The sequence below is a fragment of the Lithobates pipiens genome, unplaced genomic scaffold (assembly GCF_037356315.1).
Source record: "Lithobates pipiens isolate NorthernLeopardFrog02 unplaced genomic scaffold, aLitPip1_a1.2 Scaffold_1, whole genome shotgun sequence".
NCBI lineage: Eukaryota > Metazoa > Chordata > Amphibia > Anura > Ranidae > Lithobates > Lithobates pipiens.
Window position 1 is genome coordinate 93,674,166 of NW_027507685.1, and position 26,990 is coordinate 93,701,155.

Genomic DNA, 26,990 nt, shown 5'->3' on the forward strand with positions numbered 1-26,990 from the left:
ATACACCTATGATAAAAAATGATAAACCCTTAATTTCTTTGTAAGTGGGCAAACTTACAAAATCTGGAAGGGATCAAATAATTATTGTCTCAATTTTATCCGAGAAGAAAAAAAATTACTGAATGCACAAGGAACCCCTAGCTACCATCGGAGGAACCCTGGCTGAGAAAGGCTGTAGGATATGCTCCCTACTCCTCCTTCAGCCTGTTGCTGGACAATACAGAAGCAGCAGATCTGAAGAATTAATTTCTGTCACCCTGCTGTCTCTTCCTATCACTGAAGCACAACCGATTGCTTTCTTACGACGTCATACTTCTCCCAGTCTGAGCTCTGCTGTACAGTGGAAGAGGCCAATATCAAGTCATACTCAAGTACTTGGCCACATACTTGCTTGAATTGTTTAGTTTTTACACAATCAGCCCAGACCAGTCCCCAGACGGACATTACCCACAAAGCAACTGCATTCCTTATGACCCATTCTCATGACCGTCCCTCAAGGAAACAAGCATCTCACCTCACAGACTGGCTGCACTTCCTGTTGATCTTCAGTTGCTGGTTCCATTCTTTCAGGGATACTTCCTGCGACCAACATTCCACGGGACGGGAAAAGAATAAAAAAAAAAAGAGCGTGAGCCAAAACAGAGGATTGGCAACGGCAATGTGCCAGACCCGACCCCAATTCTAAACACGGAAGACTGCTCTGAATGTCTGCATTCCAGGCCCTGATTGTTGGGTGGAAGTCATAAAGGCTTATTCTATGGAACTCAGGCGTCTGTCAAGGTCTACTTGCATGACCACTGAATTCTGTCGGAAACGACAGGAGTCTAAAAATGTATTTTACATTTTTGTAAAGTTAAAACTTTTTTTGTTATTATTTTGGATAACATTTGGAGGGGTTAGGACCTCTGTCTGGGTTTTATTGCTGGGTACAGGTATAAGGGCTCTAGATCCCATAGCACCCTCCATTGCGAATCATCGTTTCACTGATCAGGCTGACATACTGGTGAGGCTCACATGTACTGTGGTACCCCCAATAAAGGGAGGACCTGAAATAATTAAAAAGCAATAAGAGCGCCACACCAATATCCATGGGGATAAACTTGTTTAAAACAAAGGGTCCTGTTAAATTGCTGGTGCATTTAAAGCAGAGGTCCACCCTAAAGTGGACCTTCCGCTCATTGGAATCCTCCCCCCTCCGGCGCCACAATTGGCACCTTTCAGGGGGGAGGGGGTGCAGGTACCTGTACAGTACAGGTATCTGCACCCACTTCCGGCATAGCTATCTGCGGAAAGGGGCGTAGATTACGCCCCTTTCCGAAAGTCCCCCGCTGCCTGCTGGGAAACACACGGATCCCAGAAGCAGCGGGACCATCCATATTGCGCAGCGCGACTCGTGCATGCGCAGTAGGGAACCGGGAAATGAAGCCGAAAGACAACGACCCTAAACATACAGCCAGAGCTACAATGGAATGGTTTAGAGGGGTCTCAAACTGGTGGCCCTCCAGCTGTTGCAAAACTACGAGTCCCGTGACGCATTGACTGACAGTTACAAGCATGATTCCCTCAGGCAGAGACATGATGGGACTTGTAGTTATGCAACAGCTGTAGGGCCACCAGTTTGAGACCCCCCGCTCTACAGGTTGAATGTAATTAAGAAAAAGTGATTCCAGGAAAATACTGCATTATTGCCATTAGATGGAGCTGAGGATAATATATTATAAATAGTGATTCTCAGCTCCATCTAGTGGCCATATTGTGGTATTTTCCCCAGCCTTTGTTTTTAATGAATAAATAACAAACATTCTACTTCGTAGAGATCTATCTCCATCATAAATATATTTCGAAATCTGGAAGCCCCCCTTAAGGGGGTCCCCAGATCCTCCACCCCCCAGTGAACGAGTATTGTGTATCATTTCACCAAAAAACATGTCTCAAATAAAAAATAAAAAAAACACAGACTTTTTTTTTTTCGATAAAGGAATTGTCAAAAACAGTGTCCCGCCGCACACTGGAAAAGAAAACAAAAAAAACAAACCCGCTCCTGCAGTCAATGAAGGCTGGCTGCCTACTGCAGGCTCCGCTGTCTGATATGTCTTATATAGGTAAGGGGCGGGGCCACCTGGTGCTTCCTGCCCTCTGTGACGTCACGTACCGATGCATGCTGGGTTGGTGACCTCACAAGGGGCGGGAACCACCAGGTGAAGCAGCCAGGTAACCCTGCCCCTTAACCCATTTAAGAAATGTCAGACGGCTGAGCCTGCAGCAGGCAGCCAGCCTTTGACGACGGGAGTGTCTTTGTTTTTCTATTTCTTTTTTTGGATCCGGCGGGTAGCGTGATTGATGGTGGATTTACACTGGGGGAGGGGGGGGGACACAATTTTTTTAATTTAATAAAGGAATTGTCAAAAACAGTCTGCGTTTTTATTACTTTGTGGTACTTTTTTGGTGAATGGGTAGGGGTACGATGCACCCGATACTCATTCAGATGGGGTGGGGGGCGCAGGACCCCTGGTGGCCCCCCCCTTCTTAAAGAGGGCTTCCAGATTCAGATTAACCCCCTGCTCACAGACCACCTTAAAGCACCAGCCATGGAGCTTGCTCGTCTCCCCCCCCTTTCCTGTCCTGCCGGGCTGCATGCTCAGATAAGCGTCTGGTATGGATTTTTTTGGGTGAGGGGCCCCACGCCATTTATTTTATTTATTTATTTTTTAACAGCAGTGTGACAGGGATGAGGTTATTTTTGTTCATTGTCCTATTGCAGGTTAGGAGACGGATAAGACTTGTAAACGTTACTTAACTGCAGCAAAGAAAAATTAGATCTCTTCCTTTGCCATGCAGGCAGAGCTGTGCAATATTTGGGACTGGATGGACAAAAATACAAATCCAATGGCAGGTATGGCTACATACATATATGCATTTGACCTGTGTATTTAGCGGTTTGTCTGGAGTTCAGCTTTAAGAAAAGGGGACATTTTTTTTTTTTTTTTAAGAGAGCCCTGAAAGGTGGCAATAACCCAGCAAGGGTTCTGCTCGTATCCAAAAATAAAAATAGTTTGGCTGGACATACAAACTTTTTCCTGAATATAGCTGCCCACGCCATAGCAAATTTCTCACCTGTAATATGGATTGCCTTAAGTGCCATGGGTCACCATGCATGGATGTGGCTTCCTCCAAGGAGGGATGTTGGTTAGGACACAAACATTCATTACATCTTGTCCATGGATGATGGCGATGAAGGTGGTGTTGACAATGACAACTGTGATGGGCCATCGATATATTCCTTTTAAGCAAAGTCGGACACACATCACTGGAGCAGAACACGCACGATCGATATCCGCAGGACACAGAGTGCAGGTAGTCCGCCAAATGACCATTTGAATTACAACACAGTGGTGGCTCCACTGAATGGCTCATGCAGTACTCGGAACATGGCACACCGCTCTCTTGCCTACCGGGAGATAAAGGATGACACGTGTGATCCACAGAATGCCTTCTTACATCGGGAGCCACAGTCTGAGGGTAAGCATTGTCAGAAAGACTTGAGCAAAACTTATTTTTATTCATTTTTATATGCATGGAGATGTGGGACGATGGAGGCCCCTTGCTACTATCCTCGAAAAACCTCCTTCGATCCGCAAAAGGCATGAGGACGCTGGTCTCAGTCACACGAGTGATGGGGGGAACCACCTCTTCTGCGTTCATGTCAACTTCCGGAGGGCTCCCTTTCATGAAATAAGGAGGCTGAGGTTTGGGATCCGGAGACAATGTCCATCTGCCACCGGGAGGTTTATGGCGAGATACCTGCTCTTCAAAACCAGAAGGTTGATGGGAGGCCTTGGACTGTTTAGCCTCTATCTTTTCCAACTCACGAAGCCTTAGTTCACGAGCCTTCTGCTCTAGACCTACGTCCTCTACACAATTCACCTTTCTTTGGTCACCAATGCACCTTTCTCCACCATGATGATCTTTAACATGATGTGCACTGTTGGTGCGAGCACCAAAAGTGTTGTGACTATTAAAACAGTTTGTATCCTCTGGCCTGGTTTTTGTAAAAACTTCAACTGGTGGTTCATTGTGAGATATATTCTGACTCGAGTCTGTCCTCCATAACTTATCAAAATTATTTGTCTCTTGGATTGATGGATCCCTGGGTTCTTCGTTGCTTTTTGAAACGTCAACGAGGTCACCTTTATCTCTCTCCCATATGTCTGGGCTGGAAGGCCTACTAGATGGTGTTGTCCTCCACTCATCGGTGTCAGATTGGAGAGACATATTTGATGGCTGCTGTACAATTCTACTTGAGTGATCAAAGGAATGTTCAATTGGCTTTTGATTGCCTCCATAACTTTCCTCATAGAGTGATGCCTCTTGGTGAGGTGCACACGAGGAGCTACTCTTCCACCAGTCATTGGAGGCTTTATTTCTGAAGGCAACGCGCACTTCTTCATCCTCAGGAACAGTTTCGTTTGTCAGTGTATTTATGCCTTTCCTCACGCAATTAAAGGGTTTAATTTTTTCAAGGCTGTGGCTTTCAGTTCTTTCTTGACTTAAACCATCAGAATGGCTTAACAGCTCAGTGTTGGCTTTTTTGATTTCCAAAAGACGTGCTTTGTTTTTAGGTGGTGGAGGTGGAGGTGCTGGTCGAGGCTGACCGTCAATTGGCTCATCTCTTTCTTCAACAGCCTCACCATAAAGAAGAATTGAAGAGCCCATGCTCTTTTGGAGCTGAGCTTTTCGATTTTGTATCTCGTTTCTCAAGTTGGTGGCAAATCGGTCACTTCTTCTTCGCATCTGTGCCGAGCGATGACGAGATGTGCCGGGTTTTTTGGTTGGTACTGTATTTTCTACTTGCCTGGTCTCCGATTCCTGAAGTGACTTTGGTGATTCCTGCCCTCCTGTTGATTCACGTGATTGGAAAGTTAGGGCTTCTTTTGGATCACCATCTGACCTACCAAAAGAACGTCTACGTCGCGCTTTTTGGTCACAGTTATTGACTTCTGCATTTTGATGTGTAGCAACCTGAACGGTTTCTAAAGGTCTAAGATTGCACTTTTTATCCATTCCATCTTCTCCATTGCAATGGTCTGTGTCATAACAGTAGTTTGATGCCGCTATTTTTGCATTGTTTCTAAAAACAGTCTGCGAGCTGGAGCCTTCTCTTTGAGAAGAACGATTATGTTCAGGCTTGTGAGGGTCACAAGATGAATTTTTAAGAAACGTCTCCCTGATTTTTTGAACTGTGTAACAGGCAACAACCTCATTACTTTCACCGTCCCCCTCATTGGCAGAACAACTCTTTCTTGGTTCAGTGCAATAATTTTTTTCCCCTGTGTCAGCACCGGGAGGCTGGTTTGGTAGAGCGCCATCAGCCTGAGAACTCAACATGTAATACTGATCTGAAGACAAGTTTGTCTTTTGATGTAGAGTACAGAAATCTTTGGCACGCTGGCACTGGGCACAGCTTGAGTTCAGTTGGTGGAAGTCTTTGGACCACTTTCCAGGTATATAAAAGGTTTCCCCTGGAGCAGAGGCTCTCCTTTTCTCACTGTGGCACAACTGGTTTTTAGACGCTCGTAAGCTATCTCTTCGCACAGGAGGCTGTGGTGGTGATTTTATGATATCCAAATGGTTGGAGTCGTAACAGAATGAAGTAGGCTGTTGAGGATGATTGCCTAATGTCTGGCTAGGTACATCATCCTGTGGGTCAAGAGCACTTCGTCCCGTCTGGAGATATCGACCATCTTCCGGTTTGGTTGACCTGAGCACACAGTTAATTGGAGACGACTCTTCCGTTCTAGCAGACACGGTATAATCAGAAGTGTTGGAGCTTGCAGAAAACGAGCTATAGGCAGAGTCTCTTTTATTCTGGTATATGCCTGGGTCAATAGGGGAAAGGGTTCCTTCATAATAATTTTGCCCTGGCTGGTCAAGACTTTCCATGCTACCAATGGAGCTGCTTTTGTCTGTGCTGCAGTGTCTCGACAAAGGATTCCACTGCATAGGAAGTTCACTGCAAAGCAAAGGAAAGCAACATTAGATGGCTTCATAAACCATACATATGTTAAAATCCACAATAAGAAATTTAGAAAAATTATTTGAAAAGTAAAAAAAAAAAAAAAAAAAACACATACACACTATATGGCCAAATGTTTGTGCACACCTGACCATCCTATATAGGCTTACTGGATATACCATTTCAAAAGCATGGCTATTAATACAGAGTTTCCCTACTTTATGGTCTCCTCTTGGATAAGAAGGCCTGATCTCAAAAGTGTTCAGTAGGGTTGAGGTCAGGTACTGATGAGAAGACCTGATCCCAAAAGTGTTTGGTAGGGTTGAGGTCAGGTTCTGATTTTGGATGAGAAAGCCTTATCCCAAAGGTGTTCAGTAGCATTGAGTTAAGGGCTCTGTGAAGGCCACTTCAGTTCCTCCAACCTAATCCGGTCAAAGTCTTGGAGCTGGATTTGTATATGGGCTACTGTCATGCTGGAACAGAAAAGGCCTTTCACTGAACTGTTTCCAGTAGGGCTGGAAGAGCACAGTTGTATAGTTTGTCTTTGTATGCTGTAATATCAACAGTACCCTTCATTGGAAACACCTGAACTCAACCATTTGGAGAAGTGCCCACATATAGTGTCTTCCTAGAAGTCATTAGACGAGTCAGATATATTTATCTGCAAAGTCACCATAAAAAAAAAAAACATACCCACCTAGTTTCACAGCCAGAATGCCAGGACAAACTGAAGGCATCTGTGGGATACTGCATACTTGCTACATCAGGATGGACTTCGGACAGCTTGGCAAGGTGCCATGAGTGGGGTCGCACAATCGAAACATTCCTCCTGGCAAATAGAAATGAACAAACTCATCAGAGGTGCAAAGAGAAGATATTACACTGACACACAGTTCAAGTCAACTTGCACTTTGTAAAGTTCTCCAAGCAAAAGCCCCACCAAAGTTCAGATACCACATTTTATTAGCCAGAAAAGCTTATTGTATGCCCCTCTCTGATGTAGTTTCACCTGTGAGGGCACTCTCTTTGGAAAAGGGGATGGAAGTTGGAGAACTTCGCTATGAAACCAGAATGTCAAGCAAAAGTGAAATTAAAACTGGAAGGGCCAAAGACGGAGGCTAATAAAAGCAGAGGTCTGCTCTTAGGCTGATGCAGCTGGTGACAACTAGCTGGCGGCAAGATATAAATATATAAAGTGCTTCAAAATGGACGGTTTCCAGAGCTTGCGCTGTTGCTGGCTGGACATGTGGTTTCCTACCCCTCACTGATGAAAACCATGCTGAGTCCCTCGCTCACTCAGCCAGCAACAAAAGTATTTCTCTGCCTTGACATACCCTGCATAGCAAGTGTGACATTGGACTTCATCAACTTTTTTCATTCGTGCCTTGAAAGAGTATTTTTCCACATTTTCTCATGTTACAACCAAAAACAAAAATGTATTTTATTGGGATTTTATGTGATAGGTCAACACAAAGTGGCACATAGTTGTGAGGGGCATTTTATTCAGCTCCCTTGAGTCAATACTTTGTAGAACCGCCTTTCACTGCCATTACAGCTGCAAGTCTTTTTGGGGATGTCTCTACCAGCTTTGCACATCTAGAGAGGGACATTTTTGCCCATTCTTCTTTGGGAAATATCTCAAGCTCTGTCAGATTGGATGGAGAGCGCTTGTGAACAGCAATTTTCAAGTCTTGCCACAGATACTCAAATGGATTTAGGCCTGGACTTTGGACTAGGCTATTCTAACTCATGAATTTGCTTTGATCTAAACAAGGAGGTCTCAAATTGGCGCCCTCCAGCTGTTGCGAAACTACAAGTCTCATCTTGCCTCTGCCAGTGGGAGTCATGCTTGTAACTGTCAGCCTTGCAATGCCTCGTGGGACTTGTAGTTTCAAAACAGCGTAAGGGCCGTCAGTTTGAGACCTCTCTAAACCATTCCATTGTAGCTCTGGCTGTGTGTTTAGAGTCATTGTCGTGCTGGAAGGTGAACCTCTGCCCCAGTCTCAGGTCTTTTGCAGACTCAAACTGGTTTTCTTCTGAGATTGCCCTGTATTTGGCTCCATCCATCTTCCTATCAACTCTGACCAGCTTCCCTGTCCCTGCTGAAGAAAAGTATCCCCACAACATGATGCTGCCACCACCATGTTTCACGGTGGGGATGGTGTGTTCAGGGTGATGCGCAGTGTTAGTTTTCTGCCACACATAGCGTTTTGCTTTTAGGCTAAAAAGTTCAATTTTGGTCTCTGCTAACCAGAGTACCTTCTTCCACATGTTTGCTGTGTCTCCCACATGGATTCCCACAAACTGCAAACAGGACTTCTTATGGCTTTCTTTCAACAATGTCTTTCTTCCTCCCACTCTTCCATAAAGGGCAGATTTGTGGAGAGCACGGCTAATAGTTGTCCTGTGGACAGATTCTACCACCCGAGCTGTGGATCTCTGCAGCTCCTCCAAAGTTACCATGGACCTCTTGGCTCCTTCTCTGATGAATGCTCTCCTTGCCCGGCCTGTCAGTTTAGGTTGGTGGCCATGTCTTGGTAGGTTTGCAGCTGTGCCATACTCTTTCCATTTTCAGATGATGGATTGAACAGAGCTTTGTGAGATGTTCAAAGCTTGGGATATTTTTATTTTTTACAATCCAACCCTTACATAGTTAGTCAGGTTGAAAAAAAGACACAAGTCCATCCAGTTCAACCATAAACCCTGCTTTAAACTTCTCCACAATTTTATCCCTGACCTGCTTGGTGTGTTCCTTGGCCTTCATGATGCCGTTTGTTCACTAAAGTTCTATGAGTGTGCAATGTACAGGGACAGGGACAAATGTAGATACTCAGGTTGAACTGGATGGACTGTTGTCTTTATTCAACCTTGCTAACTATGTAACAAACCTCTGAGGGCTTCACAGCCATATAGTATAATTATATATATATATATATATATATATATATATATATATATATATATATATATATATATATATATATATATATATATTATACACACACACACATATATATATATATATATATATATATACACACACACATATATAGGTGGACTCTATTTGCTAATTAGGTGACTTCTGAAGGCAAGTCTAGATTTTTAGATAGGGGGTATCAGAGTAAAGGGGGCTGAAAACAAATACACGCCATACTTTTCACATATTTGTAAAAAAAAAATTGAAAATCAGTAATCATTTTTGTTCCACTTGACAATTATGTGCCACTTTGTGTTGGTCTATCACAGGGTTTCTCAACTGGGGTTCCATGGAACCCTAGGGTTCCTTCAGCAATGTGCAGTTTCTGCCTCTCAGATAAGTTCCAACTGACACCATTGATCTTTTTAGCCATCTGTAAGGGGGTAATTCTCCGCCAATGTAAGAAGCATTCTTCCCACTGACCATCACAGTAACGTATCATGATATAGTCATTATTAGCAGGGGTTCCCTGAGACCAGAATGTTATGTTAAGGGTTCCCCAGTGTTGAAAAGGTTTAGAAAGGCTGGTCTATCACATAAAATCCCAACAAAATACATTTATGTTTTTTGTTGTAACATGACAAAATGTCGAAAATTTCAAGGGGTATGAAGATTTTTTCAAGGCACTGACCTTATACTTAAAGTTTAAAAGTAAAGCTTCACTTTAAGTCCCCATTCACATCTATGCAATGTGGCAATGCATGGGCATAGATGCATCTTATAAATGCATTGCATTGGGCAGCCAGATTTACTTGGACGGCACCAAAATGCATGCTAAAAAGTCGACAAGCGTTATGGTGCGCTAGAGTGCCATTACCAACACCCTACAACAAGCACATGCACTTTTGTGCGCTGCGACTTCCCACGGCACAAATGTGAACAGGGACTGAACAGGGACTGACTGCTAAAGTCAATATTGGACACAAGTATATAAAACGGGAAGCAAATTAAGGCAATTACATAATATTTAAACTCTAAAAACGAAGCCATTTGCTCACATCGCAACCTATATGGAGCTCATTCCTGCAGCATCACAGCAGAGAAATCAAAATAAGAATACTTCTTAAATATTAGGAATAAAACAAAAGACCGTTCTTGAAAAAAAAAAAAATAAAAAAAAAAAAAAATCAATCAACGGGTAAAGTTTACACCTCTAAAAGGGAACAGTATCTGCTTGGAGGCATCAAGTAAACAACTGGGTAGCAAAATGACTAGTGTCGAGATAAAGTGCAAAAAAAGCTCAAGAAAAAACAGAATTTTCAAAAATATTAAAAGGATAAAACAAAATGTATTAAAAAATAAATACATTTAAAAAAAATTAATCAACAGGTAAAGTTTGGGTAGCGATATTAAGGATAATACAAAAGACAGCTAATAATAAATTAACAGGTAAAGCTTACACCTCTAAAAAGTAACAGTATCTGATTAGAGGCAAGTAAACAACTGGGTAGCAAAATGACAAGTGTCGAGATAAAGTACAAAATAAGCTCCAGAAAAATCTGAATTCCAAAAATAAATAAATAAATAATAAAACCAAAGTTATAAAAAAAAAAAATCAACAGGTAAAGTTTGGGCGTAGCGATATTAAGGATAATACAAAAGCCAGCTAATAATAAATCAACAAGTAATGTCTACACATATAAAAAGGAACAGTGTCTGCTTGGAGGCAACAAATAACTGGGGTAATGTCAAGAAAGATCAAGTAAAATAAGAATTCCTAAATATTAAAAGGATAAAATAAAAGCCAGCCATTAATCAACAGGTAAAGTCTACATGTCTAAAGGAACAGCATCTGCTTGGCGGCAACAGGTAAAAAACTGGGTAGCAAAATGATAAGTGTCTGGATGCAGGGTCAAAAATCTCATGCAAAATCAGAATTCCTAAATAATTATGGATACATCAAAAAACAGTTATTTAAAAAAAAAAAAAAAATCAACAGGTAAAAAAAAAGTAAAACGAATAGAAAAAAAAGAAAAAGAAAAACAGGCAAAAAAGATGAAGCAAAGGAAGAAGAAGAAGAAGATGAAGATGAAGATGAAGATGAAGAAGATGAAGATGAAGATGAAGATGAAGATGAAGATGAACCCCCCCCCCCAAAAAAACCTGTGTCTTTTCAGGGACTGTCCAATCAGAAATTAGGTGTTTTATGACAATCCAGCTGAAGTCTGCATCCCATCTACACACATGAAGTCCGGATTACAGATGTTGATCGGATATATAGCGATCATTAATGGGGAGCAGGTGTCTATTCCCCCCGACAAAGCAAAAGCTCACAGGACGGACGTGCTCCACTCACCCGGCGCAATCAGCAGCTACAAAAACCCGATCCGGAGGCGAGCAATCCCAACCAGACGTGAGATCAGCTGCAAGCGACTGGACTCCCCATAGGACTTAATAACGAGTGTGAGCGACATCTGCGGCTGACGGAACAGAAGAATTTTTACAAGAGGAAAATGAGAGGATTTTTTCCAGTTATTTTCAGGGAGGGAGAGAGGAAGAGCGAGGTGCACGGCGGTGGCGGCGGCCCGTGCCGCACAGAGAGGGATGCTGAAGATGTGACCTCGCTGAAAAGGTGGCTCCCCGAATACACGGTGATGATGCGGGCGAATCCCTCCCCGACATTCCTCAAACTTTCAGGAAAGGCAGAGGAAACAAAAGGAGAAGCAGAGATAAGGACAAAGAGAGAGAGGGGAGCCTGAGCGAGCGACAGGTTGTGTGCCGGGGGTGCTGAGGATGCAGAGTGGCTGCTAATTACCGCAGAGGTCATAGGGGGGCTCATTCACACCTCCACTTTTTTTGTAGCTCGTAGCTCCAAAACGCTGGAATCCATTACTCTCTATGGAGAAGGTTTACATCTCCACTACAGGTCACCTGAAGCCAAACGCCTGAAGAACAAAAAAGTTCTGGAGATTTTTTTGTAGCTCGAATCGGGCAGATTTAAGCGTTTTTGGCGCATTTTTATTCTCATAGAAATCAGTGGAAATGCACGGTTTTTTTTTGCGCATTTGCGCTATTTTATGCTCAAATTAGATTTTTATATATATATTTTTTTAAATAAAACAGTGAATATACGAAGAAATAAATAACCAAAAATTTATCAAAAAAATAAAATATGTAATGCTAGAAATAAAGCATTACAGGATCTACTGATCACCAACAATACAGACCTGATCACGGATGTGGAAATATGGGGCAATTTAGGAAACGGCAATCACAGGTTAATTGGCTTCAGTATAAAATCACACAAATGGGAAACATAAGGGGAATACAAAGACACTGAATTTCAAAAGAGCCAACTTCCCTAAACTACAAACCTTGCCAAAAGGCATAAACTGGGATATAATCTTAGGAACAAAGAACACGGAGGGGAGCATATTAAATAAGGGCATTAGCCAATGCATCCCATTGGGCAATAAATTTAAAAGTGCGAACAAAAGTCCTGGATGGCTTAACTCCAATGTAAAAAATGCATATAAAAGCAAAGCCGAAGGCCTTAAAAAAATACAAGGTTGAGGGATCATCATCAGCATTCAGACTTTACAAAGAATGCAACAAGAAATGTAAGGGTGCAATAAGGGCAGCTAAGATAGAACATGAAAGACATATAGCGGAGGAGAGCAAAAAAAAAAAAAATCCCCAAAAATTCTTTAAGTATGTAAACAGTAAAAAAGGGAGCACAGACCATACTGGCCCCATAAAGAATGAGGAAGGACGTCTGGTTACAGAGGATGGGGAGATGGCAAAGGTATTGAATTTATTCTTCTCCTCGGTCTTCACAAGGGAATTGAGGGGATTCAGTAACCAAAACAGCAGTGTTTATCCTCAAGACATCACAGGAAGCACCTCCATGGTTAATAGGACAGAATAAAAAGACTTGGGAAACTTAACATGAATAAATTGGGACCAGATGGCTTGCACCCGAGGGTACTTAGGGAACTCAGTCAAGTAATTGCCAGACCATTGTTCCTAATTTTTTTACAGACAGTCTACTGACTGGAATGGTACCAGCTGATTGGAGAAAAGCCAATGTAGCATCAATACTTAAAAAGGGCCCAAAATACATCCCTGGGAATTACAGACCAGTTGGCCAATAGTATAGTATCCATAGTATAGCAGCTCCTGGAGGGGATAAGGGACTATATACAAGATTTTAGTAATGAGAATGGCATCATTAGCAGTAATCAGCATGGATGCATGAAGAATCGATCTTGCCAAACCAATCTACTAACCTTCTATGAGGAGGTGAGCTGCCATCTAGATAAAGGAAGGTCCGGAAATGTGGTGTATCTGGATTTTGCAAAAGCATTTGACACAGTTCCACATAAACGTTTACTGTACAAAATAAGGTCCATTGGCATGGACCATAGGGTGAGTACATGGATTGAACACTGGCTACAAGGGCGAGTTCAGAGGGTGGTGATAAATGGGGAGCACTTGGAATGGTCAGGGGTGGGTAGTGGGGCCCCCTAGGGTTCTGTGCTGGGACCAATCCTATTTAATTCGTTTATAAATGACCTGGAGGATGGGGATGGGGTAAATAGTTCAATCTCTGTATTTGCGGACGATACTAAGCTAAGCAGGGCAATAACTTCTCTGCAGGATGTGGAAACCTTGCAAAAAGATCTGAACAAATTAATGGGGTGAGTAACTACATGGAAAATTATGTTCAATGTGGAAAAATGTAAAATAATGCATTTGGGTGGCAAAAATATGAATGCAATCTATACACTGGGGGGAGAACCTCTGGGGGAATCTACCGTAGGATGGAAAAGAACCTGGGGGTCCTAGCAGATGATAGGCTCAGCAATGGCATGCAATGCCAAGCTGCTGATAACCAAGCAAACAGAATATTGGCATGCATTAAAAAGGGGATCAACGCCAGAGATAAAATGATAATTCTCCTGCACTACAAGACTCTGGTCCGGTCGCACCTGGAGTATGCTGTCCAGTTCGGGGCACCAATCCTCAGAAAGGATTTACTGGAAATGGAGCAAGTACAAAGAAGGGCAACAAAGCTAATAAAGGGTCTGGAGGATATTAGTTATGAGGAAAGGTTGCGAGCACTGAACTTATTCTCTCTGGAGAAGAGACGCTTGAGAGGGGATAGGATTTCAATATACAAATACCATACTAGTGACCTCACAATATATAAATACCATACTGGTGACCCCACAATAGAAATAAAACTTTTTTTTACAGAAGGGAGTTTAACAAGACTCGTGGCCACTAATTAAAATTAGAAGAAAAGGTTTAACCTTAAAGAGGAAGTAAACCCTGATGGGTTTACTTCCTCTTTTTTTCCCTGCAAAGGTAAAGCATAATGGACTACTATGCATCACATAGTAGCTCATTATGTGTCACTTACCTGACACAGGAGCCAGCGAAGTCGCCGCTGTCCCCTGTAGTCCGCCGCATCCATGTTGCTTGTGGCGTCTCGCAGCTCCGACGAATCACAGCGGCGCAACCGCGATGACGTCACTCCCGCGCATGCGCACGGGAGTCGCGTCTCGCAGCTCCGCCGCTGCCATACGGCGAAGCCGCGATGACGTCACTCCCGCGCATGCGCACGGGAGTCGACAAATTTGGCAAATCCATTCTTGGATTTGCCGCATTTAGTGCGCCTGCGCGCCGCTGTCTACGGCGCATGCGCCGTAGACAGCGGTGCCCATTTTCGGGCAAATATCTCCTAAACCATATAGGTTTAGGAGATATTGCTTGGACCTACAGGTAAGCCTTAATCTAGGCTTACCTATAGGTCCAAGTTGTTTGGAAGGGTTTACTTCCTCTTTAAACTACATAGAGGGATCTTTACTGTAAGAGCGGCAAGGATGTGGAATTCCCTTCCACAGGCGGTGGTCTCAGCAGGGGGCATTGATAGTTTCAAGAAACGATTAGATAAGCACCTGAACGACCTCAACATACAGGGATATACAATGTAATACTGACATATAATCATGCACATAGGTTGGACTTGATGGTCTTGTATCTTTTTTCAACCTCGCCTACTATGTAACTATGTAATAATACATAAACAAACAATATATAGTTATATAGAAGGTGAGGTTGAAAAAGACAAGTCCATCCTAAAAGTGAATTTCTTTATTTATTTTGAAATACCAAACGGACCTTTACAAACATGTTATACTAGGCCCCGATCCTCTTTTTCTGGGGTACCCCAGCGGCGCTCCTGGCTCCTCCTCTTCATCGAGTGCCCCCGCAGAGAGCTGCTTTGCATGGGGGCACTCTGCCGAGTGCTGCTGCTGCCTCCATTGACACAGACAACAAGACTCGGCCCCACCTCCCCACTCCCATGTCCTGGATTTGATTGACAGCAGTGGGAGCCAATGACTCCTGCTGCCAACAATCTAACCAGTGAGGACCCGAGACAGCGGCTGGAGTTGCTGGGCTTGTCCCCGTCGCTGGAACGATCGGGTTAAGGTAAGGAAAAAAAAAAAAAAAAAAGTAGGGGGGGCTGGGGGGCAGCTGCAGCAGCACGGAAGGTTTTTCACCTTAATGCATAAGAATGCAAACCTTGGGACTTTAAAACTCTTTTAAAGGGTTAGAGGTTAATTATTTATTTAGTGTTACTTAGTATTCATTTATTGAATTTATTTTTTATGATTTTTGTGTATTAATTTTACATTTATTTATTATTAATATTAGTAGTAGTAATAGTATTACCACCCTAGCAAAAAAAATAAAAAATTAATAATAATAAATAACCCTAAGGCCCTTTCACAGTACCGTGACTTCAAAGTCACGTGATTTTGCCGTGATTTCAGGGAATGCCTGTGTAAACTTGAGGTCTATGGACCTCAAACTCGCATCAAAGTCAGACCAAAGTAGTACAGGGACTACTTTGCTGTCGCACCGATAATCCCAACGAAAGATAATAAATAACAACTAACCCTAATGAAAAATAATAATAATTATTATTTTTTGTTGGGGTAAGGGGTTAGAGGTAAGGTTAGGATTACGGGTTAGGGTTATTAATCATAATAATAATAATATTATTAATAAATAACCCCTACTCCTAGCCTTACCTCTAATCACTTACCCTAATGAAAAATAATATTATTATTATTAATAACCCTAACCTTACCTCTAACCCCTTACCCCAACAGAAAATAATAATAATAAACAAATAATAACCCTAACGTTACCTCAAAAAATTATAAAATAATAATAAAAAATAAAAAAAGAACTAAAAGCTAATCACAAAGCTAAAAAAAAAAAAAACTAAAATACCTAGCAACAAAGGTTTTCTCTATTGGCTAATAAAAAAAATGCCAAAACCCAAATATAAAAATGCTTGAAAAAACACAAAGACGCTATGCTTTGGTGTAAATGCAGTCTCACATGGGGGGCGGGGTACGCCGAGTTTTATGCAACAGCAACGATTGTTCTTTCTTTGCTCGGTTCGGCGTCCAACCGAATTAATAAACTTAAAACACCACACTGGCTTGACGCCCCGCCCCCCTCCCCCCGCCATTCAATACAAAGTCATGCCGGTCCGCTTCACAGCTGCAAGATACTTCAAAAACGGAGAAGCCGATGACCGCACTCAGATGTCCGAAAACTCCAAACAGGTTTATATGTAAGCCATCAATACATCACAGCCTCAGCAGGCAGGGATCAGCATTGACGCATTTCACACTACAGGCACCTGTAGCATGAAACGCGCCAACACTGTCCCCTGCCTGCTGAGTCTGTGAGGTTTTTGTAATAATGCATTACCAATAACTTTGTCTGGAATGTTATTACATATACATCTCAGCAGAAGCGGTACTCACCCCCCTACAGGTGGAAGTGCAGAATCACATGTGTATTTATCAGCTATGGGGCGGTCCAGAAGTGATTGTTAACCAATTCTGGACCGCCCGCCGTCATTATACGTCGGTAATTTGACGCTGGATACCGTTGTCGTGGCAGCAAATAACTGCCGTAACCCCGGTATTTTCTAGAACGGCGGGAGGCCGCTTTAAGATAAAAGTGGTCTCAGCGCCGGATTCTCTGCGTGATCTTTTAAATCGGTTAATCGGCGGTGGGAAAGGTGGCCACCCCTCTCCCGCCACGTTTCGGTGGACTTCGCTGCATACTGGAGACGCCGGTAGCGGCGGAGACAATCCGATCCTTTCCACTCACCAAGTCGAGTGAGGGAAGGATGGTCCCCTACTCGACTCAATGATGTTGGATGACAGGAGCGACGTCAAATGTCACTTTCGCCCAATGGCCTTAAACATTTTTTTTTTTATTACACGTTAGTGTAAATATGAGATGTGAGGTCTTTTTGACCCCAGATCTCACACTGAAGAGGTCTTGTCATGCTTTTTTCTATTACAAGAGATGTTTACATTCTTTGTAATAGTAATAAAAGCGATCCAAACTTTTTTTTTTTTTTTTTAAAGGGACAGAGTAAAAATAAAGTAAAATAAATAAGGAGGAAAACAATAAAAATTAATTTAAAGAGCCCCGTCCCGCCATGCTCACATAAAGAAGAGAGCGCATACGCAAGTCGCACCCGCATATGTAAATGGTTTTCAAATCCCACATGCGAGGTATGGCCGCAATCATTAGAGTGAGAGCAATAATTCTAGCGCTAGCCCTTCTCTAACGCAAAACTAGTAACCTGTAGAAAATTTTAAACGTCGCCTCTACAGATCTTTTAAGTGTCAAACGTTTGCCTCCATTCCACAAGCGGGCGCAATTTTGAAGCGTGACATGTTGGGTATCAATCAGCGTAAGGGGGCTAACTTTACTGTTTTCTTATTTTTTTATTTTAAAAAAAGTGTATTTTTTGCAAAAAAAATTGTGTTTGTAAGACCGCTGCACAAATACGGTGTGACAAAGTATTGCAAGGACCGTCATTTTATTCTCTAGGGTGTCTGGGGAAAAAAAAAAAAAAAACACAGCTATTTTTCAAACTTATTGGTTAAAATTAATATTTTTTAGCTTTTTTTTTTAGCTAAGAAATTACAGAGAACCCCTAAACGTGTATATATATACATATACACATATACACATATACACACACACGTTTAGGGGTTCTAAGTAATTTCCTAGCTAAAATTTTAGCTAAGAAAAGAAGCGTTTTCTCAGTCTCCTCTCGGACACATTAAAGCGGGAGTTCTGCCGTTTTTTGTTTTTAACAGTCAGCAGCTACAAATACTGCAGCTGCTGCCTTTAAAATAAGGACACTTACCCGTCCAGCGCACCCGCGATGTCGGCACCCGAAGCCGATCTCTTGATCGGCTCTCGGGTGCTGCCGCTGCCATCTTCGGTATGGGAATCAGGAAGTGAAGCCTTGCGGCTTCACTTCCCAGTTCCCTACTGCGCATGCGCGAGTCATGCTGCGCAATAAGGATGGTCCCTTCTGTCTCTGGGATCCGTGTGTTTCCCAGCAGACAGCGGGGGCCCCGCAGGAAGTGGCGTAAATACCCGCAGAATATGCGGCTAGCTCTGCCCGGAAGTGGGAGCAGATACCTGTATTATACAGGTATCTGCACCCCTCCCCCCACTGAAAAGGTGCCAATTGTGGCAGCACAGGGGGGGAGGGTTCCAATGAGCGGAATTTCCACTTTAGGGTGGAGCTCCGCTTTAACGAGCATGTATAATATATATCTGATGCTAGGTCCACTTCGATCATACAGCACAGTTACCGATAGTGCCCTCTAGTGGCTAATCTATAACTAATTGTCTACTATACAATTATTATTATTATACAGGATTTTAGCGGCAACAGTTTACAAAATAAAAGGGAGCAAGTACAGTACAATCAAATACAAAAGGGTTAAAAAGGCCCTGTCCATAAGAGCTTACAATCAGAATACATAAAAAAATATATAATATATATATTTATTAGAGAGTGAGATATTATATACATCTAAAATTATATAGTGTGTGTGCGCGTACGTGTAATATATACACACACAATTTAAATATATACATATACACACATATATATACACACACACACACACACACACATATATATATATATATATACATACATATACACACACACACACACACTTTATACACATATATTTTATATTATTTTTTTCTATTATACAGAGGATTGATGCCCTTCATTTTTTTGGGGAAATAATAACACAAATACATTTTAAGTGCAGCAATCCTGGACCATTTCTTGTATATACAGTATATGGCTGGGGGAAAGCCTAATTTCACAAAAAAACAAAAAAAAAAAACAAACACTGAAAGTGCGTGTGTGAATATATATTATATACAAACACACAGTGGTGTGTATGTGGGTATATCTATTATAAAATAAATAATATCATTGAATAGTAATGCATATGTGTGTTTATTATTAATAAACATTTTAAATTAAACAAAGCATTTCAAATTAACAAATTCTTAAAAAAAAATTGCAAATATTTTTATACACATACATACACACACTAAAGTATAAATAATGGAAATAAGAATTATAAAAATAAAAATCTATATGTATGTTTACATATGTATTAATATAAATAATTAAAATATAAATATAGTAATAATAATTGTACACAATAATAATAATACACTATATATTTAAAGTAAAAAAAAAAAATTAAAATTGTCAAGCTAACAGCCAAGACAATCAGAGGGCGAGCAGACATCGATTTCACTGCAATCGTCCTGAAGCCAGAAATTCTGCATAAATGATCCACCTTTGATCTGGGCTCCCAATTGCCAGATGTAGAACCCCTGCCCACCCTTTCCAGGGAGATCCTTGGGCAGGATCTTCAGTAAAATCTGCTCACCTACCTCCTACTTACCTTCAAAGCCTCCGGTGACATCCGTCCCCCCCAACATGTCAGGTCTCACTGTTCCTAGCTAACCCCATCTCTGCCATCAACAATCCCAAACATTCCCCTCCTGGGGGATTTTCATGACGGGCCTCCAACGTGAGCCATTAATTCTGTTTATTTCCCCTCTCTAAGTATATTATTATGAGGGGCGCATTCCTCCTCGCTCGCTCCCCCCCCCCGCCCGCCCGCCCTAGGAAATCTTTGGCCAATTATCCTGGCTGGCAGGAAGTGTGACGATGCTACAAACAATACAATGTTTATTTATACAGGGCGAGCTTGGAGGAGAAGAACCCAGGGAACAATACACCGGACTCCTACAGGACATATAATGTATACTATGTTATGTCACTATTTGGGGGGGGGCTAAGTTAAAGAGAAACAAGATCTGAAAAAGTCAGGCTAACACCTACAGTAAATGCCCAATGAAATATAAATGGGAGGGGCGTTTTTTCTGGACAAGGATTTATAGTTCTGTCCATCCAGTCTTCCAATTTTCACAGCTCTGCCACAAAGCACAGCCAACCTGGGGGCCTCACTGTTATTAATTTGCTTCACCAGAGAAACTACACCTGAAACCAACACCAGGGATGCTAAACTGCCCCCCCCCCAACAGGGATGCTACACTGCCCCCCGCCAACACTAGGGACGCTACACTGGCCCCCCCGCCCACCGACACCAGGCATGCTACACTTGCCCCCCCCCCCACCAGGGACGCTACACTTCCACCACCCCCCCGACACCAGGGACGCTACACTGCCCCCCCCCACCGACACCAGGGACGCCACACTGGGCCCTCCCCCCACCTCACCGACACCAGGGACGCCACACTGCCCCCCCCCCCACGACACCAGGGACGCCACACTGCCCCCCCCCACCGTCGCTAGGGATGCTACACTGGGCCCTCCCCTACCGACACCAGGGACGCTACACTGGGCCCTCCCCTACCGACACCAGGGACGCTACACTGCCCCCGCCCCACCGGCACCAAGGACGCTACACTGCCCCCGCCCCACCGGCACCAGGGACGCTACACTGCCCCCGCCCCACCGGCACCAGGGACGCTACACTGCCCCCGCCCCACCGGCACCAGGGACGCTACACTGCCCCCGCCCCACCGGCACCAGGGACGCTACACTGCCCCCGCCCCACCGGCACCAGGGACGCTACACTGCCCCCGCCCCACCGGCACCAGGGACGCTACACTGCCCCCCCCCACCGGCACCAGGGACGCTACACTGCCCCCCCCCCACCGACACCAGGGACGCTACACTGCCCCCCTCACCGACACCAGGGACGCTACACTGCCCCCCCCACCGACACCAGGGACGCTACACTGCCCCCCCCCACCGACACCAGGGACGCTACACTGCCCCCCCACCGACACCAGGGACACTTCACTGCCCCCCCACCGACACCAGGGACGCTACACTGCCCCCGCCCCACCGGCACCAGGGACGCTACACTGCCCCCGCCCCACCGACACCAGGGACGCTACACTGCCCCCGCCCCACCGGCACCAGGGACGCTACACTGCCCCCGCCCCACCGGCACCAGGGACGCTACACTGCCCCCGCCCCACCGGCACCAGGGACGCTACACTGCCCCCGCCCCACCGGCACCAGGGACGCTACACTGCCCCCGCCCCACCGGCACCAGGGACGCTACACTGCCCCCGCCCCACCGGCACCAGGGACGCTACACTGCCCCCGCCCCACCGGCACCAGGGACGCTACACTGCCCCCGCCCCACCGGCACCAGGGACGCTACACTGCCCCCGCCCCACCGGCACCAGGGACGCTACACTGCCCCCGCCCCACCGGCACCAGGGACGCTACACTGCCCCCGCCCCACCGACACCAGGGACGCTACACTGCCCCCGCCCCACCGGCACCAGGGACGCTACACTGCCCCCGCCCCACCGGCACCAGGGACGCTACACTGCCCCCGCCCCACCGGCACCAGGGACGCTACACTGCCCCCGCCCCACCGGCACCAGGGACGCTACACTGCCCCCGCCCCACCGGCACCAGGGACGCTACACTGCCCCCGCCCCACCGGCACCAGGGATGCTACACTGCCGCCCACTGACACCAGGGATACTACCCTGACGCCCACTGACACCAGGGGCACTACACAGATCCCCACTGACACCAGGGGCCCACAGACACCAGTGAAACTACACTGATCACCAAAAACACCAGGGATACTACATTGACCACCACTGACACCAGAGGTACTACATTCATCACCACCGAAACCAAAGGCACTATTTGGACCACACCTGATACCAGGGTCTTTGACCTATACTGCATCAGCGCACTTCTTGACCGACTGACACAGTACCAGGGCACTTCAGCTCTGACTGTACAAACTGAATGCCTCACTTTCCATTTACTGCCATTGTAAAAGCACCCAGAATATCATAAACGGCTGTACCATGTACAATCAATTACAAAGTTGATTGTTGGTTACCGTATTCATATATTAGACAAGGTCACTGGTTCCTATAGAGTTAAACCAACAATTCGTGCCACCAAAATAAAGGACAGGGTGCTCGGCCAAAGGTGGCGCCCTGTCAGAAATCCATATTTTAAAAAAGCGAGCACATCTATATGCACACTTAGGATATTTTTACTGTAATCCCATAACATTCAAAGCTTCAAAGACACCATGTAGCATCATGAAGTTATACCTACATGCCCAGTGATGAGAAACAAGGTCCACCTGGGACTCTCCCACCCATTTTTGCTCAATGCCAGCTCCAGGGTGATATACCAAAAACTAAAGTGGTACACAGCCAAGTATCTCTAAATGCGAAAGCAGATTAGAACGTCCTTCCTAAACCTGTTCCACAACAGTCCATGTGTTGTGGATCTTCTCCACATATTGGTGAAACACAAATCACCTCATCTATGGTGGCTACTATTTGTGGACATCCATTACCAGATCAAGCCTTGGGTAGAACACATGTCCTGATCTATAAAATCAGCTGTGAAGATGTCCAACCAGGAGGTGTAAAGATTCACCGTGTTCTGTGGGTACCATTTACTAGGTTAGTTCTTGGGTAGGGTTGAAGTCCCTTGCTCCATGAAGTCACCCGTGAAGACTATTTGGGAGGTCTACATGTTCATCGTGTTCTGTGGCTACCCTTTAGAAGGTCAGGTTTCGGGTAGTTCCTTTTGGAATTTGTTCCACAGAATATAAAGAGCCATTTATTCCATCATGTATACATACCATGCTTTGGGCTTCATGTGTTTTCTTTTTTTATAAAAAGGAGGACATTTTAAAAAGGCGTGGCAGCTTTTCACTGCCCTAAGATTTCTTCATTATTATTACAGAGTATTCGTATGGCAAAAGAAACACAAACTAGGTTTTCTCCATATTCTATTCTTCCACCATCTATAAATTTGTCTAAATAAGGTCCTTATAGACTTCTAGATTGTGAGCTCTTCTGCCTCTTGTAGCTCTCCCTGATAACTCCAGGAGATTGTATCCCCGTTATACCTTAATAGGTTGTAAACTCTTCCACCTTCAGTATCTTCCTTATACCAAGGCTTAACCCATCGGGGCCAGACATCTGCAAATATTGCCCAACGGAAAGCTCCTGATTGCTCCTTGCTATCAGGAGTTTTTGAACCACGTGACTGCCAATCACAGTGGTCATGTGGTCCCAAGCCCACCCCCCTGGTGTCAAACCTCGTAAAGAGCCAGGAGGCACCAGCAACAATTGGTTAGTAGATAGTAAGCTCTTCTACCTTCAGTATCCTTTATACCCCAATAGCATCCAGGCTCCATTATCCACCCTTATGTCCTAATAAAGTGTAAGCTCTTTAGCCTCCAGTATCCTTTTCCTCACACCTTGATAGATTGTAACCTCTCCCTCCTTCTGCATACCTTAAAGAGACCGTAAGCTCTGCTAGCTAATGCATCTTCCCTTATACCATGGTAGATTGTAAGCCCTTCTACCTTGTGCATTCTGCCTTATACCCCCAACAGACTGTAAGCTCCATTATTTAGGGTTTCCACCCTTATGCCCTAATAGATTGAAAGCTCTTCAGCCTTCTGTATCTTATCCTTACAACCTGATAGATTGAAGCTCTCCCTCCTGCATACTCCCGCATACCCGATACATTAGACAGCAGAGCTTACAGTCTATCATCCCTTACACCCTAAGAGACTGTAAGCTCTTTGGCCTTCTGTAGCCTCCCTTATAGAGACTGTAAACTCTTCTACATTCTCCCTTATACCAACAGACTGTAAGCTCTGTCATTTACCGTTTCCACCCTTATGCCCTAATAGATTGCAAGCTCTTCAGTCTTCTTACCTTACAACCTGATGGGGTATACAGAAAGTGGGAGCTTTAATCTATATGGTTGTAAGGGAAGAATACAGATTATAAGACTGAACAGCTTGCAATCTATTAGGAGTGTAAGGAAGGATAATAGCGCTTACAATCTATTAGGAAGTATAATGAAGTAAACAGAAGGTAGAAGAGCTTACAGTCTGTTAGGGCATAAGAGAAGGTAAATTGGATAGAAGAGCTTACAATCTATCAGGGTATAAAGGGACAATACAGTAGATAGAGCTTACAATCGGTTAGGGTATACAGAAGGTGGGAAAGCTTCAATCAGGTTGTAAGGATAGACTACAGAGGACTGAAGAGCTTGCAATCTATTACAGTGTAAGGGTGGATAGGGTAGATAACAGAGATTACAATCTATTAGGAAGTATAATGGAGTATACAAAAGGTAGAAGAGCTAACCATCTGTTATAAGGCAGTACAGAGAATGTAGAAGAGCATACAATCTGTTGGGGCATAAGGGAGGATATAGCACAGGAATATGCAATTAGTGGACCTCCAGCTGTTTCAGAACTACAAGTCCCATGATGCATAGCAAGACTGACAACCACAACCATGACCATGACACCCAGAGGTAGAGGCATGATGGGACTTGTAGTTTTGCAACAGCTGGAGGTCCGCTAATTGCATATCCCTGATATAGCAGAGTTTACAATCTGGAGAGCTTCAATCTAACAAATTGTAAACTATGCTATCTACTGTATTCCCCCTTATGCCCTAACTGATTGTAAGCTTCTCTATCCAATGTACTCTCTCTTATGCCCTAACAGACTGTTAGCGCTTCTACATTTGGTATACTCAAATTATATTCCTAATAGATTGTAAACTCCAATTTAACCTTATGCTCTAATAGATTGCAAGCGCTTCAGCTTTCTCCATCTTTTCCATACACCCTAAAAGAGTGCAAGCTCTTCTTCCTTCTGTATATTTCGCTATACACTAAGATTGTTAGCTCTTCCACCATCTGCATCCTTCCTTATCCCCCTAATAAAGTGTAAGTTCTTCCACCTTTTGTATCCTCCTTCCCAATAGTCAGTTATGTTGGCCATATGCTAATAGATGTTTCGTTCAGGCCGCAGGATTCCTCCATCCACACCAATGGCATAGACAGATGAATGCCTCCAGCCAGATGATCATATTCTGACAGCCATGAATGGCAGTTGTCAGAACAGCTCAACAGTGCCACTGTTAAGGCGACAATTTTCAGCTTAGCTCCTTCAAAAATGTTGAATAAATCAACTTTTGAATAATCCCCCAAGCCAAGCTCCTCCACCTTCTGTATCCCCCTGGCTCTTCCACCTTCTGTGCCCAAACCACGGAGATCCTCCACCATCAGTATCTGCCAGCCCCAAACTCTTCCACCTTCAGTATCCACCCCGCCAAGCTCTTCCACCTTCTATACCCCCACCGCCAAGATCTTCCACCTTCTGTATCCACCCCTTCAAGCTCTTCCACCTTCTGTATCCACCCCACCAAGCTCTTCCACCTTCTGCATCCCCCACCCCCCCAAGATCTTCCATCTTTTGTGCCCACACCGCCAAGATCCTCCACCATCAGTATCTGCCCGCCCCAAGCTTTTCCACCTTCTGTATCCACCCCCTGCATCCCCCACCCCCCAAGATCTTTCCCCTTCTGTGCCCACACCGCCAAGATCCTCCACCATCAGTATAAGCTCCTCCACCTTCTGTATTCCTCCCCCAAAGCTCTTCCATCTTCTGTGCCCACACCACCAAGATCTTCCACCTTCTGTATCTCCCCCCACCCCAAGTGCTTCTACCTCCTGTATCCACCCCGCCAAAATCTTCCACCTTCTATACCCACACGTCCAAGATCTTCCACCTACTGTATCCACCCCGCCAAGCTCTTCCACCTTATGTAACCACCCCAAAACGCTCTTCCACCTTCTGTACCCCCCACGCCAAGCTCGTCCACCTTCTGTATCCATCCCGCCAAGCTCTCCCACCTTCTGTATCCACCCCGTCAAAATCTTCCACCTTCTGTATCCCCCACCCCTTCAAGCTCTTCTGCCTTCTGTGCCCACACCGCCAAGATCCTGCACCTTCTGTATCCACCCTGCCAAGCTCTTCCACTTTCTATATCCCCAACGTCAAGCTCCTCCACCCTTCTGTATCCACCCTGCCAAGCTCTTCCATCTTCTGTATCTCCCCCACCAAGCTTGTCCACCTTTTGTATACTTTAACCCCGCTCTTCCACCTTCCGTATCCTCCCCCCCCCCTCCACTCAAACTCTTCTACTTTCTGTATCCCATTAAAGAGTACATTAAAGGTAGTCTGCGCAAAACATATGTAGGCCGCATTACTGACCTCTCCTGAAAATGCTAGTTCTCTGGCAGTCATGCTGATCCAATGTCTTTATAAATTATTACTGATCAGGAAACCGATCAAGTGTTGACATTTCACTAGCTGCATACTTCTTCCAGGTCATTGACTAACTAGCAAAACTGCTAAAAGCAGAGGAGACCATCAGTCTCTGCATATCAGGAATGACAAGCTCCACAGTCTCTCTGTAGGTGTCCAGTCAAGTATTTACAGAGTAAATGAGCTATAAAATGCCCTCTCTCCCAGCAGCTTAGCCCCCTTGCTCCTCCTCCTAGCAGTAACTCAGGAGCTCAGCTCCCCCTGCTCCCCATTTCTAGCAGTGACTCAGCAGCTCAGCTCCCCCTGCTCCCCATTTCTAGCAGTGACTCAGTTGCTCAGCTCCCCCCTCCCAGCTTTGACTCAGCAACTCAGCTCCCCTTCCCAGAGGGAAGTGACTCAGCAGCTCTGCTCTCCATTCCTAGCAGTGACTCAGCAGCTCAGC

The 26,990-nt window shown here is 44.5% G+C and overlaps 1 protein-coding gene across 4 annotated transcripts in view; it reads right to left on the reverse strand.

The window, feature by feature from the left end:
- Positions 1 to 26,990, reverse strand: part of SHROOM4 (shroom family member 4) — a 129,550-nt gene that overhangs the window by 34,655 nt on the left and 67,905 nt on the right. For 2 of the 4 annotated variants that reach the window (XM_077465178.1, XM_077465179.1), the window contains exons 3-5: positions 6,711 to 6,842; positions 3,115 to 6,010; positions 515 to 579 (exon numbers count right to left, since the gene is read on the reverse strand). In XM_077465178.1, the coding sequence (XP_077321304.1) occupies positions 515 to 579; positions 3,115 to 6,010; positions 6,711 to 6,842 (3,093 nt within the window). Of the gene's footprint in view, positions 1 to 514; positions 580 to 3,114; positions 6,011 to 6,710; positions 6,843 to 11,286; positions 11,533 to 19,777; positions 19,931 to 26,990 lie in introns of those variants that run through there. The other 2 variants (XM_077465181.1, XM_077465180.1) reach the window with 2 other exon arrangements.